This window comes from Passer domesticus, chromosome 7, assembly GCF_036417665.1.
Source record: "Passer domesticus isolate bPasDom1 chromosome 7, bPasDom1.hap1, whole genome shotgun sequence".
Taxonomy (NCBI): Eukaryota; Metazoa; Chordata; class Aves; order Passeriformes; family Passeridae; genus Passer; species Passer domesticus.
The window spans coordinates 41,642,936-41,656,444 of record NC_087480.1 but is presented as its reverse complement, the minus strand read 5'-3'; the positions used below and the strand labels follow the sequence as shown (position 1 = coordinate 41,656,444).

The 13,509-nt window shown below is 36.0% G+C and overlaps 1 protein-coding gene across 4 annotated transcripts in view; it reads right to left on the bottom strand.

Moving 5' to 3' along the window:
- Nucleotides 1-13,509, bottom strand: part of CAMSAP2 (calmodulin regulated spectrin associated protein family member 2) — an 81,036-nt gene that overhangs the window by 26,450 nt on the left and 41,077 nt on the right. For 2 of the 4 annotated variants that reach the window (XM_064427972.1, XM_064427973.1), the window contains exons 5-7: nt 7,758-7,790; nt 3,511-3,652; nt 297-436 (exon numbers count right to left, since the gene is read on the bottom strand). In XM_064427972.1, the coding sequence (XP_064284042.1) occupies nt 297-436; nt 3,511-3,652; nt 7,758-7,790 (315 nt within the window). The remainder of the gene's footprint in view (nt 1-296; nt 437-3,510; nt 3,653-7,757; nt 7,791-13,509) is intronic. The other 2 variants (XM_064427974.1, XM_064427975.1) reach the window with 1 other exon arrangement.

Sequence of the window (13,509 nt, the reverse complement as noted above, 5' to 3'; positions counted from 1 at the left end):
TGCAGATTACAGACTTCAACTGTTAATTAATAATAAAGAAAAAGTGGGAAATAGTTTTGCACAAAATTTAAGTTTCTACAAATCCTTTCAGAAGCACTTATTAAAAAATATGTTGAAATTACCAGGAAAACATAATGGCCAAAAGAAGGTGGCTTTTCATTCTGCTGAAATTTGTGTCTTGCATGCTAGGTCACAAGAGAAGGCATACAGCAGCAGACTATAAACACTAAACATATCATTAAGAAAACAGTTCTGTGGATGTTGCTTGCATTTTTATTTAATTGTTTTATTTTTACCTTTATTGAAGAAGCTGCATAGAGCATATCCTCAAGACTGAAATGGCAACACTGGTTGAGGTATTCCTGACAAAATTCTTGAATCAACTGTAGATTATACAGGCTGTCAGCCAAAGACATTGTATCTTTCAAACAAATATCTAAAAAGGAAGAAAATAAGCAAAGATTAGATACAACTACAGGTTTGCAAAAAAAGCGCTTTTTGGCTTTTACAGATTCAGGAGCATTTACTGGATAATTGCAGACATAATTACTGCCCCACACCTCCCCACCAGAGACTTATTTTTCTAAATTATTAAATTATGTTTTATCTTTGCATTTCTAAATATTTAGATATTTTTGTAAACATTAATTTTGTTTTTCACTGTTGAGAAGTTTTGCCTTTTGTGAAAATGTAAGTTATTCTATCACCCTATTTCCATGTAATGAAAAAATACATTTAATCACTAATTTTTTATAGTTAAGATTTTTTATAGAGCAATGACAGTAAGAAATAGACACATTTTTGCATACATTTCGCTGTATGTATTAGTTCTTTGTCTTTAAACAAGAACACATTTTAGCATCAACAAGCCTGAATCTCCACAAAAAACCAGCCTGTTCTTGGGTATTCGTGTTTGTGGATTGAGATGTTTGAGATGAGATTTTCCAAGGAGCTGAAGGCTGTTACATGAATTATCACTCTCTGGAAGTGCTCTTTAAAGACAAAGAAGTGGTGGCTGTGAGCAGACTTGTGTAGTCACACAGTATTCTCTGACTAGTACTTAAGCCCAGATAGTCTCTGCTGTCTTTTTCTAACTGCTTCTTGGAAAGGTAAGTAGCAATAATAAGTCACATTAAAAAAAAATAGTCCTTTTAAAAAAAAGGACTGAAGAAAAGAATTAAATATACTTCCAGAGCATGCATCAGATTTTATTCCTAAATCAACAGTGCATGACGGAACTCCACATAAGTTTTGAATTGTTAAGGTTAAAAGGTTTCTCCATAAAAGGAATCTACTTTGATGCCAGCAGGATAAGGATTCCCACACACTGAAGAAAATCAGACATAGTTCATAATTCCAAATCCACAGATGATGATCAATAGGGAGAAATGCTTCACTAAACTGCCTGAAATGAGATTAAATTCAGAAATGCAAAATGTGAAGTCATACATTTGAATCTAATAAAATTCTAATGTGATTCACTGACTGCAGGTGATATGGAGCAGGGAGTTATCAGGTGTTAGCCAGTGTAAACATGTGTGCCTCTGGCATCATGCAGCTGTGGAAAAAACAAACACAGTGCTAAAATCTATCAGAAAATTCATTTCCAGCAGTGACAGAGGAGCACTAAACAGAGCAGGAATGGGAGGCCAGACTGGATTTTTCTGTATGATTACAACCCTCTACAGTCAAGAACAGTAAACCCAAACTAGACAAGTTGCAGAAGACTATTGAGGATAACAATGAGAATGGAAATCCACTTCAGCAAGGGAGACTGAAAAGCCTGGTTCAGTAGCCTGGGCTAAAACAAGAGGAAGAAAACAAATCAAAAATGGGAACATCAGAATAGAAACTATTCAAACCAAAGGATATTGCTGCAGGAACAACAAAGGCATGTAAGACATGTTACATAAAAACCAAGAATAGGTTGGTAAAAACCAAGAATGAAATTTAAAATCATGTTTAAAAAAGGAACAGTGGGTAAGAAGAGTACAGATTTTCAACAGTTTGACAGTTTTAAGATAGAACAAGATAAATTCAAGAAAGGAATTATATAATTTTGTACAAGAGTCAACTTCTTGACTCAATGGGATCCTTTCTAGTTCTGTATTCCTTCAAGGAAACCTAGATTTGAAAGTGAAATGAAGACTTAATGAGAAAAATTTATCTATTTCAGACTACAGAGAAGCCTAGAATACTTTTTCTTCTTTGTTAATATATTTTTAAGGATTTTTGCATATGTATTTTATTACCTGCCTTCCTCAGTTTCAGTACAGAGCCAAATCTCAGTAAAATTCAACATGCATCAAAAACTGTATTACCTAAGTACAGGGAAGATGAGTGAAATCTTATTAAAGTGTTTCCAGTTGCTTTGGAGTACCTTTGAATTTGCTTCTGAGACAATGACATGCACATTTGTATCTTTAGGCAAGATGATGTCAGGACACCTAACAAGAATATTAACACTAAAGTTCCAGAGATGCCATGTGCCTTGCCCTGTTCAAAGGCAGGTGCTGGGGGAAGGTGCTGGGCACACAAGACCTTTCAGAGTGTCTGTGTTCTCAGCCATGCTGAACAGGACACAGGCACCAGGTGTTACCACAGTCAGTACCACCCAAGTTCTAACTCTTCCCTAATCACATATAATAGCATGCATTTGGCTGCAATGTTTATGTAAATTCAAAGTTCTATTTATCAAAATTCTCAAGCTGCAGAAGAAAGGTGAATGAATGCATCTTTGTGCCTTTCATCTTCAATGCCTCCTGTGCTGGAAGCTCCCTATAAAGTGGTTGTGAATATGAATTCCAGATTTCAGTCCTTAGCAAGCTCTAAACCCTTCTTCATATTCCTGTATTTCTCAGGATGTTTCTGTATAAGTGTTCCCACGACATCAAAGGTATCATAGAAAGAACACAGGCAGAAAATGATGGGTGTTAGCTGCCAAGACATTCTACAGCTCTTAGTTGCCAAGAGGAAGGTGTAACTTTACCAGGCTTCTGAGCAAAAGAATGAGATGAAGCTGCTCATCATCCCAGACAACTGCTATTATAGAACAGCATGACAGCAATACATTCTACACGATGCATTTTTGATTGCTCTATAAATGATCCAGGTAGGTCTCAGATGAACTAAAAGCCCAGAATACAGAGCAACTATTTGCCATGCAGTGAAGCTGTGCAGAGCCTAGCTCTAAACTCCTCTGTTTTATATCTGTAACTGCTCAGATGCACAAAAAGCATTTATGCAGCTTCAGGAATAAGAGTTTTGCAGGTAGTTTCAAGTATGTTTAATTTAGTGGCAACATAAAAGCAAGCACACCAGGGAAGGACATCTGGGCTCCTTTTATTTAAATGTAAAAAGAAATAGGCACAAAGTTTATTTTAAACCCACCACAGCCAAATGATGCCTGCTGTATACTGCATTTAAGCACCTTCCCTCGCACAGTTCTCAAACACAAACATTTAAACTTTTATGGCCATGTATACAAGCTGAGAGACCCGCCAGACATACCCTCCAGTTTTATGATATCTGGACAGTAGAAGTGGATCAGGGCTGCTAGGGCACAACCATCTGTGCCATCCTTCAGCAGATTCTCCACCAGTGGAATGCAGGGCAGCTGTTTCAGCAACGTTTGCTCCTTCCGGTAACGAGCCTGCGATTGGAAATGGAGAAATTTAGAGAAACAAAGGCTCTCAAACAGATGAGGAAACACAGCCAGACTGTGGGTTCTACACTGTTAGTGAAAAAGCAGTATTCGAGAAATAGCTGAATATTCTCAGTATTCTACTTCCTAAAACTATTCATGTCATGCTACATTTTGAACAGGATAATATAATATCTATTATTCTAATACCTAATAATTATCTTAATATCTAAGACGAAAGGAACAATGCTAATACTGAGCTTAGCCTTCAAAACTACCAAGTTTTGATGATCTCTCTATAGCACACTAAATGAAATAACATTCTACACCTTTATTAAAATGTAACACTCATTAATATACAAACAAAACTGATCTGTGTGCAAAAACAGTGAGACAAGTCCTTAGCTACTGCAACTTCAGTTCACTGGCAAGTCACCTGACTCTGAAGTTAGCACACCTAAGTATCTTGCCCAAAATCTTATTCATATAACTGGCTTAATGACAAATTCAGAAACAAGGAAATCTGCATTTAATCAACTCAATTTTTATTACTAGCATGTATAGGAAGTCATAAACATAGAGAAATATTAATGGCCAACAGTTATGACCCTGCAGTGACCCAGTAATAAATGGAAATATTTAAAAAATCCAGTCAGCATATAAAGAGATCATTAGGTTACAATATCGATATATGCAGTGAATATATTTTCAGTGGGTTGTGGGTGTTTTTTGTGATAAGACAGGAGGGCTTACTGAAAAAATGGACTTAACATCATGCCTATTTTTCTTCACTTCTTCCTGGGAAAACAAACGGAGGTGGAAGAAAGTGTATAGATTTTGTTAGTATTATTTACCAAGACCTTTTTCAAACAGTAGTGAAGGGTTACTGCTGTATTCATACCACAGAACTACCTATGAGCAGTAGAGTGTTTCTGAATTAATCTTATGCTATCTAAATGCATCTCTACACACTGAACTGCAAGTCTCCCTGTAGGGACTCTCACAAGTCTGTGGAAATCACTCTTCCCAGCCAGGCTAAAACTGACTGTTCTACCTCCTACTCTCACCTTTTGGCTGTGCTGGAGCAATTACTGATGGGACTGTACCAAAAGCATTGGTCCAGCTACAGCAACTCTCTCCTCCTGTGCTTCTGCAGTGACTGAGTGCATGAGCAGGGATGCAGGTTTTATGGAGGGGTAGGAATTGTTTAAGCCAACTGTGCATGCAAAAAGGTCTGTGGAACCACAGACTAACCCTGAGGGCTGTACTTACTGTCACTGGATTTCTGTCAAGGATCACATGGCATTATTTTAGTGAATGTCAGTGTCCCCTAACTGGCCTAAGAACTAAAAGCCTAGTCTGGCAACAACAGCCACATCAGTTCTGGAAAAATAAAGGGTTTGTGCTTGGCCCAGAGAACTTATACTTCAACCAATTAATATTTTAAAAACCCCTGAGACTTAGTTGTTACTTCATGCTTTTAGTGTAGTCATATTTGTGTGCCAAATACGCTTTATAAAAATGAAAATCCCATTTTTGTGTGCTAGAGGAAACATTAACACCAAACAAAAATCATGTTCCTGTTATGCATTATTAATATTCTTTTCTTCATGTTCTTAATGCTCTCTAGTATCTCTAATGAAATAGGCCAATTATAATTGCAGTGAAAGTTTAGTCTCTCTCACTCTATGGCAATCCAGTAACCCACTATGATGAAAATGCTCTAAGTTTCAAATTCCATGTTATTATGTCCATGTATGTCCTCAACATGACTGAAATTAAGTCTATGAAATACCACAATTTAGTTATGATTAAGCATCAATAATGGTAACGGATACAGATGGACTGAACATCATGATTCTACAAGCTCTGTTTAATTTATGTCTTCTTTTGAATAGTATCTTTTAATGGAGTATTCAAAAATATTTGAAATTGACAATATAGTGGTGTTACACAGCAAATCCTGTGAAAAAGCGCACTGCAGTCTGATGATGCCTTCACTGGCCTCATGAACAGTGCCCATCCATGCTAGAAACTGTGTCGTATCTTTGAAGTGGACATGGGGGATTTAACTCATTGTAGAGAACTCCAGGCACATCACTTCAGGAAAGATAAACTCATATAACCTGATCTGCCAGGTTCATTACTGTATAGCAGGCATCATGTTTCAATTTGGTTGAAAAGATAAAAGAAGTTGTACTGAAAAAAAATCAAAGACACTGGTAATTGCACTGCATTTTAAATAAACTTCCATTTGAAGAAACTCTTCTCATCAGCTGCAGTGTCTGCTACTAAATATATATATATATGCAGTAATGCAAAAGATGAACTTCTACATTATAAAGCTCTAGAGCTAATTGAAACATAAATGCTAGTACAGGCATCTTGTTTCTGAGATCCTAAACCATCCGGATTTAGCATCTTTGAGCTTATTCCACTTAACCTAGTCTAGGTATAGTCAAGACACTTGCCTAGAAACAAGGTCAGCTAAAGATGAACCAACAGCACAGCAGCTCCTCTGTCATAAGTGCTTGTGTGTGTTCAGAGCTGATCATTAACAATGAATGCTCTTACACATTTACCATACAGTAGATAACGTGTTATAAATTTACTTGTCAGAGTTTTTAGCTGCCTCTATGCTCAGGAATATCTGTCACTATGAAAGGTGCTCTGTTCTAAAGGGGAGAGGCAGAAGACTGGCTCAAGTGATAGAGCAGCCTGAGTATTATCAGTAGCACTTGGGGTTTAACTGCATCTCTACTGCACTAACAACAACAAGTAACATAAATACCACTAATTCAAGTTGTTTACAGATAACTGGCAGGCAAACTGGAGTTAGCTTTTCAACAGATGGAGTATTTTAGAGTTGAATATAATTTTTATGCAAAGGAACATACTCACTAGTAAACCACCACAGACAAAAACAGAACACAGACATTCTGAAACTGTTTTCAAGTAGCCTTACTTTGACAAAATAAGACAAAAAACATTGTGATATCATGGTCCATCTTATATTTTTTCTGCATTATTCTCTCCAATTAGTTACACTCCCTTAAATCCAAAACAAAATTCATGGGCTGTACAGTGAAGAGCAGAGTATCTGTGTGTGTGTCACAACTGTAATAGATACCTTGATAGAGCAATTGCCCACAGACTGCCAGGAGTCTGAACTCTGCTCAGGCTGCTGCAGACAATATTTTTAAACTACTTTTCCAGACACAGAGTAATTTTTCTTGCTGCCTACATGCATCTGCCTTGTTATTTTCAATTTCTTTTGCAATGTAAGAACAGTGTTTCATTAGTTATGGCAACGAACATCTGGGAGACTGCTAGATCAATTATTTGATAATCTTTAGAGCAATGATAGATGGGAATTAGTTCTTTGGAATTCAGATCAGAAGTATATGCAATTCTGTATATACCTTAAGAGCTGTTCTCAGACAAACTTTGCTGAATAAAAACCTGAATGCACATCAAGTGTGAATTCCTACATGACAGAGGAAAGTAATGATAACCCCAAGGTGACACAGCACAGAGAAAACAAACTTTATATTATTACAGGTAGGAAAAAAAAATTTAATACTTTTAGTGAAATTATAGTCTCACTAAAAGTAGGCTGCTTTGGGTCATTTTGTGTGGGGAGAGATTAACAGCAGAGTCTTAAATTAGCTGAAAAAATAGGGAATTCTAGATGAATGGTGTAATGCTTGCAATATGCTTAGAATAAATAAGATTTGAGATTGCATGTAGCATCAGCAATCAAAAGCTACTTCTGCTTTTCAGAAGAAAACTGGTACCAAATAGCATGTGTTTACTAAAAGTTTATGAAAAAGTAATTTATAAATGTTCACTGGACATAAGTTAATAACTGCCTTGTACAAACCCACTGACTGCTTGACAAGTAATTCCTTATCCAGCATCATCTCTCACGTTTCTTTTGCACAGATCACCTTGCAAAACAGGCTTCTGCAGGTATGCACTCCTTTGCAGGGCAATCTCTTACAAAATTATCTCATACAGATAAATGAAATGAATGATTAGACAAGCATGACATGGACAAAGCCATTCCCAAAATAAGCAATTTGATCAAAGTGAAGCAGTTGGGCAAACTTACAGGAACCAGTTTCCAAAACCATTTGGTAGGAGACTTCAGAGGAAGCAGTAGGAAAAAAGGACAAAAGCAAAAAGCAAAGGAAAAAAAAAAAGGAACATTTTATCAGATTTCATAAATTACTTTTATAAAGCAATTTTCTTTAACATTCTCAGTTTTGTAAAACAGTGATTTATAATTTAATGGCAAGCATAAGTGCACTGTAACCTCTGCATATTGAGCTAATTAGCAGCAATAACACTGGAGAAATATGTCTGCACTCTTTGTAGATCAACATTATAATTTTCCCACATGAACATCTAAGATTGTCAGATCAATGTAGTTTTATGAAATGCTTTCACACATCTAATTGTACTCTACATATGCAATCTGACTGAAGAATTCATTTGAGACTTGAAGTCATGATATCACAAGTATCAAAATGAACTCCAGCAGCACACATGGGGAAGCAGGGAAGCTAAAGCAATGGAAAAAGGGATAAACACGCTGTAGTACAGTACACCCAACTGCAGGGAAGCTTGTGTTAGTTTCTTCAAGCCAAACAGTAACATTCAACAATATTTTCAAACAATCATATGACACTTTTCAGGACAACAAGAGGTACAGGCAGTTATATTTTTACAATGACAAATCACATTAGCATCAGCTGCATGATGTGCAATGACCTGAAATGTAGATGGAGTTTTGACTACTGGCAGAGGAATTATCAGAACTAATACACAAACCTCTAAACTCCTACACAATCAAAAAAATACTAATCTGAAGCTCACTGATTTTTTTTCTACTGTGGCATAATACTTCTAGTATTAAGAATAAAAATATTATGTACCAGTACTATAAATACACACAGAAAATGTCACCACTCCATTGATTTCATTGTAGAAAAATAAAAACCAAACCCACTACCAAAGTGCAGGACACAATTTTGTTTTTAATGAAGATAAATATTTTCTGGGAATGGTAAAAATGCAGTTTAAAACTACCATGGAACAAACTGCTATGGAACCTTATTATTTTATGTAGTTGTTAAAATACTGTGTTTTTACAAAACCTTGGAAACAACTGTAGTAATGATACAAAGCTTTGATGGAAAAAAGCTATTGTGCACTAATGGGTGCAGCAGTAACACAGCTATTCTCAATGTCCTTCTCCTCCATTTCACTGGATTGTAGCAGGAAAGAATCCCAAAGGCACTTAGAAGAAACCAACCACAAGATGCATGTCAGTGTGTGGCTCTGGACATTTCTGTCACACCCTTTACACAGGATTCAGTTTCTCTTAATCTCACTGAAAAATAGTCAGTGTATAGAAAACCATGGAAATCTGGAAACAAATTATCTTAACTTTCAACTGCAATCAGGAATCCTAAGCCCTATCATAAAGCAAGGTTTTGGCTAAACTGGCTGATATCAGACCCAGGCTGCCTATGATTCTATTTAACACTGACAGGAACATTGTTCTTGCAGTTATCAAAGTGCAGTGTATTTCAGACCTGGACTCAAAGTCTACCAATGTCTATTTAATACCAGGCTGAAGAAGTGCTCTTTGCAAAAAAGCACACATTGGTTTCAATTCCAAAGACCAGCTCTCCCTAACAGTAACAACTCAGAACTAGTAATCCAATATATATTTTTATTTATTCATCTGGTTGATACTGTAATTGAGATGATTATGAATATGCTTCAAAGAGGTGAAAGACTTTTAAAATTTAAATTAAATATACCATAAGAATTATAAGTATACATTTTCTATAAAGGAAAAGAGATTAAAGAAGAGCTGAAGTCTCTTGGACAACATGGGGATTCAGTGGCTGTTGAACTGTCACTTCAGATCAGCAAGAATAAACTTTTTGCCCTGGAACTTCACAAGAATCAGCCACTATGAAACAAACTAAGCAGAGAATCCTGGCTGACTTCTTCCCAATGTTTAAAACCACAACAACAAAACCAAAATAGTAACCCACAAAACAACCAACCAACCAAAAAAAAAAGGGTGGAAGAACAAAATAGTCCCTCAGGTTGAGAGCCTGTGGCTTTACACTATGATTTTTTTATCCCTCTAACAAAAAGTTTGAAACATGGCTGTGATAAATTTATTTCCACATAAACTCATCTTATGGTGCCAAAACATGATAGTCATGCCTTGCATTAAGTGCTTGTTTCTGCTATCTTCCTTGCACCATCATTTGTGCTCATGCAGCTGTGCACTCATTGGATCAAGAAGCTGATCCTGCTGCAAACTTTTCTTCTTGACAGGTTAGCTTTTGGTAGCAGTGTGGATTTATGAAACATCAAATTCTAGTGGAAAGTGGAACTACAGTGTTAGTGTTTTACCTTCACACAAGAGGTTGCACTGTTTAAACTGATCTTACAGAAAGTTTGAAGAATTCAGGTACTTAAATGAAGTTACATTTGTTTCTCTCATAGGATTTGTATTTGACTTAAATCTGTTAAGACTGATTCAGTCTAAACCACAGAAGCAGACAGAAGAACAACATGTTTTTGGGAAAGCTCCAGCTACGTTGAAAACCAGCAATTTAACCAGTGCAACTGTACATTCACTACTCATTATTCAGTGGAAGCCTGAAAATCAAAGCTATTTACTACAAAACTCGAAATCCTACTTCTGAAAAGAGATGCAGAGACTCTACCAGAAAAAGATGAGGTTACCACAAATCACCAGCTGATCAAGGTCCACAGAGGACTACCTGGAACTAAAAATCATACACACTCCTTGCTCTCTTATCTTCTACAGACAGCTAGCAGCAGAAGACAGGGAAAGAAAACAAAAGCAACCTCATAATCTGTTAATATTGATTTTATCTATCCAGACATAGAAAACAGGTATATCTTATAATTTGTAGCATCCAATCATCTGTATTTTATGTTTAAACCTTTTGTAAATGTAGAAATTTTCTCTTTGTTGCAAATGATTCACCACAGTTCTATAACAGCACAATAACACAGACAGGCTTGAGGGCAACTCTGAAATTATTTTTCACAACTGATTAATTTATAAATATGCAACTGTAGGAAATTATTTTAAAATTTACATGTTAACTTTATTTCACCTTATAGGTACCTAATTTTCCTGCTTCTTGGCCAGAAATTAAACCTAAAGAAGAGCTTTCCCTGTTGACCAAAATTATGTATTCTTCCCATGTTTGCTTGGCCGTCTCTAATCAGCAGAAGGGGCATTCAGAATTTAAATTCAGTTCAGGTTCAAGACCTGACCATACCTTGGAAACCCTGAAATTTAAATAAACAAAGGTTTTGTCTAGAAAAAAGAGATAGCAAAGATTCTTAAATTTTCATGGAGTTTACCATTTGAACTGCTAAATGCCTTGGTAACATGGAGAACATAAATTAAAAAGGCCCAGGCTGAAAATAATGGCGGAAGACAGAAAAGCTGAACAATAGATAATTCCAGTTCCCCTTCATGCTAAGTTTTAAAAAACAAATAGAAGCAGCAGTTGGAAATTTTAAGACATCAAAGAAAGAAAATATAATAACTCAGATACTAATATTTAAGCTACAACTGTGATATGAGCATAGAAAATGCTAAACATATATGCTTATTATACTTATTATACATTATATACAAGCATAATTTAATTTTTCCAAAAAATGGAAAATCATGTAGTAGGGTTTTAGTTAATACAAAGGCAGAATTTAATTCACCCCTACTCATCTTTTTTAAATCTAAGAATACCTATTGTTACTAATAATTCAAGTCAAGCACAACATGCAATGAAAAATTATGCATGTATTTCATCAAGGCCCAAACCTGGCACAGGAATTCAGCTACAGTGATTTCACAGCTTTGCTGAGTGCAGAGGTAAGGCCAATGCCACCAGTGGTTCTGTGCTTTTAAAGGAGGAATGCATGATGCAATATGGAGACAGATAATCAGTGTAAAACACCTGGGCATCTGGGAATGAACACTAAGAGATGCTTGACAGGAGCCACATGATAATTTAACAGAAACTCCTGTTAAAAATGCTGGTGAACTTGATTTGATGCAATGGACTCATCCAATGCATCTGCATTAGTTTTCCTTGTAAAGCCAGCATTCAGAACGATCCTCAGTTATGAAATTCAGGGTTTAGTTGGAATGTTTAATGTGTTTCTAAACCTAAGATGTTTGCATACATGCAGTGACCACTACCTTTAAGAAGAGTAAATGGAAACTTGGGAAATACTGTGAGACATATGACTAAAAGAAAAGCTGAGATATCAGAGCAGTAAATTAACCATCAGCTGAACAGTTTCTCAAAGAAAACCTGGAGTTAAATAATCCTCAGCTCCCAAGCACAGAATACATTACTTGACAATGTATTTATGCAGCTGATCCCCTAGTGAGGCAAAAAATATAACATACCTGGGAGAATAGTATCAAAAATTCAATGTACAGAAGAGAGGGCTTTAAATATACATTTTTTCAATGCTATGGCAACTGGTGCATTTTGCTATTTTGTCAATGCATTTGTACTCTGGCCAACACAACCTGGCTCTTCTGTTCTGTTACAGCTTCACAATTCATCTAAAACACCACAATACCATTTCTTAGGTAAATGTGTTATTCCCCTGAGTCCATTTATGGCATCAGTTACAGACTATATAAATCTCTCAATAATTCATTTACAAATGTTGACAGTGAAGATAAATTACAAACTAAAAATGTTATCCTTTTATTCCTAATATAAGTTGCAAACTATAAGTGAAAATAAATATTACTGAAGTTTTACAAATACAGATAATTTTATAGAATTGCTCTAATAATAGTTTTCACTTTGATATATATTTGTTTATCATACTAAAGCTCTCCTGCAGTTTTGATTTTCAAAATTGTTCTCATCTTTCCAAGTGACCTATAAACCACATAAAACATCCTACTATTGTCTTCAGGAGAAAGAAAAGCCACTAGAGGACAGAGGAACACAGGTTATCTCCCCAGCCTCTGTTTACTTTCTTTTATCTAAATTTGAGAAATGAACTTGCCAAGGACATCTCATTCTCCAGATTTCTATGCTAGTGTCACTACTGAACACAGTTTAAATTTTCCACGGGAGGTTTTATGCACCAGGGTCACACTATTATTATAAGAACCATTTTCTTTTGCTGAGTCACATTAGCCTTAATTGGCATTCCTTACATTAAAAAACCCCTATAAATGCAAAGACATTCACTACACTCATGTTTTTGGAAGCTGAGCATCAAATCCGGGCTGGTAACCTGCCACTCCCTCAGTGGCAGCACAGAAAAGGAGGCAGCAGCTTAGGTGAGAACAGGCCAGGCTGGGAAGGAGGATTACAGCCTTGCAGCAGCTGGGAAATCTGCTCTGCATTCATGGGCAGGGATAATTCCAAAAGGTGCTCAGACTGATTACCAATTCTTCAGTAATAGTTATATCACAACAGGGTAAAGGATCTTTCTGAAGCAAGGAATTTTACATACTCAGGAACTGTCTGCTATCCCTACATATTTTGATGGGCATATAATGCTACTTAATTAACTGAGCTCTGCAAACAAAAGAAAAAAATCCTGTTAGGAAAGGGAATCAAACATAATCTAGTTTTACTGTATAGATAATAAAACCTGTAATCAACCAGTATTTTGGATCATAGCCAGAGCAATCCTACCCATGATATCACGTACAGATCTCTCTTTTGACATTAATGTAATACAAAAGGAAAAAAAATATTAAAAACCATGTAAAAAAGACAATTCTGGTCTTTTTCACATCAGATCTGTTA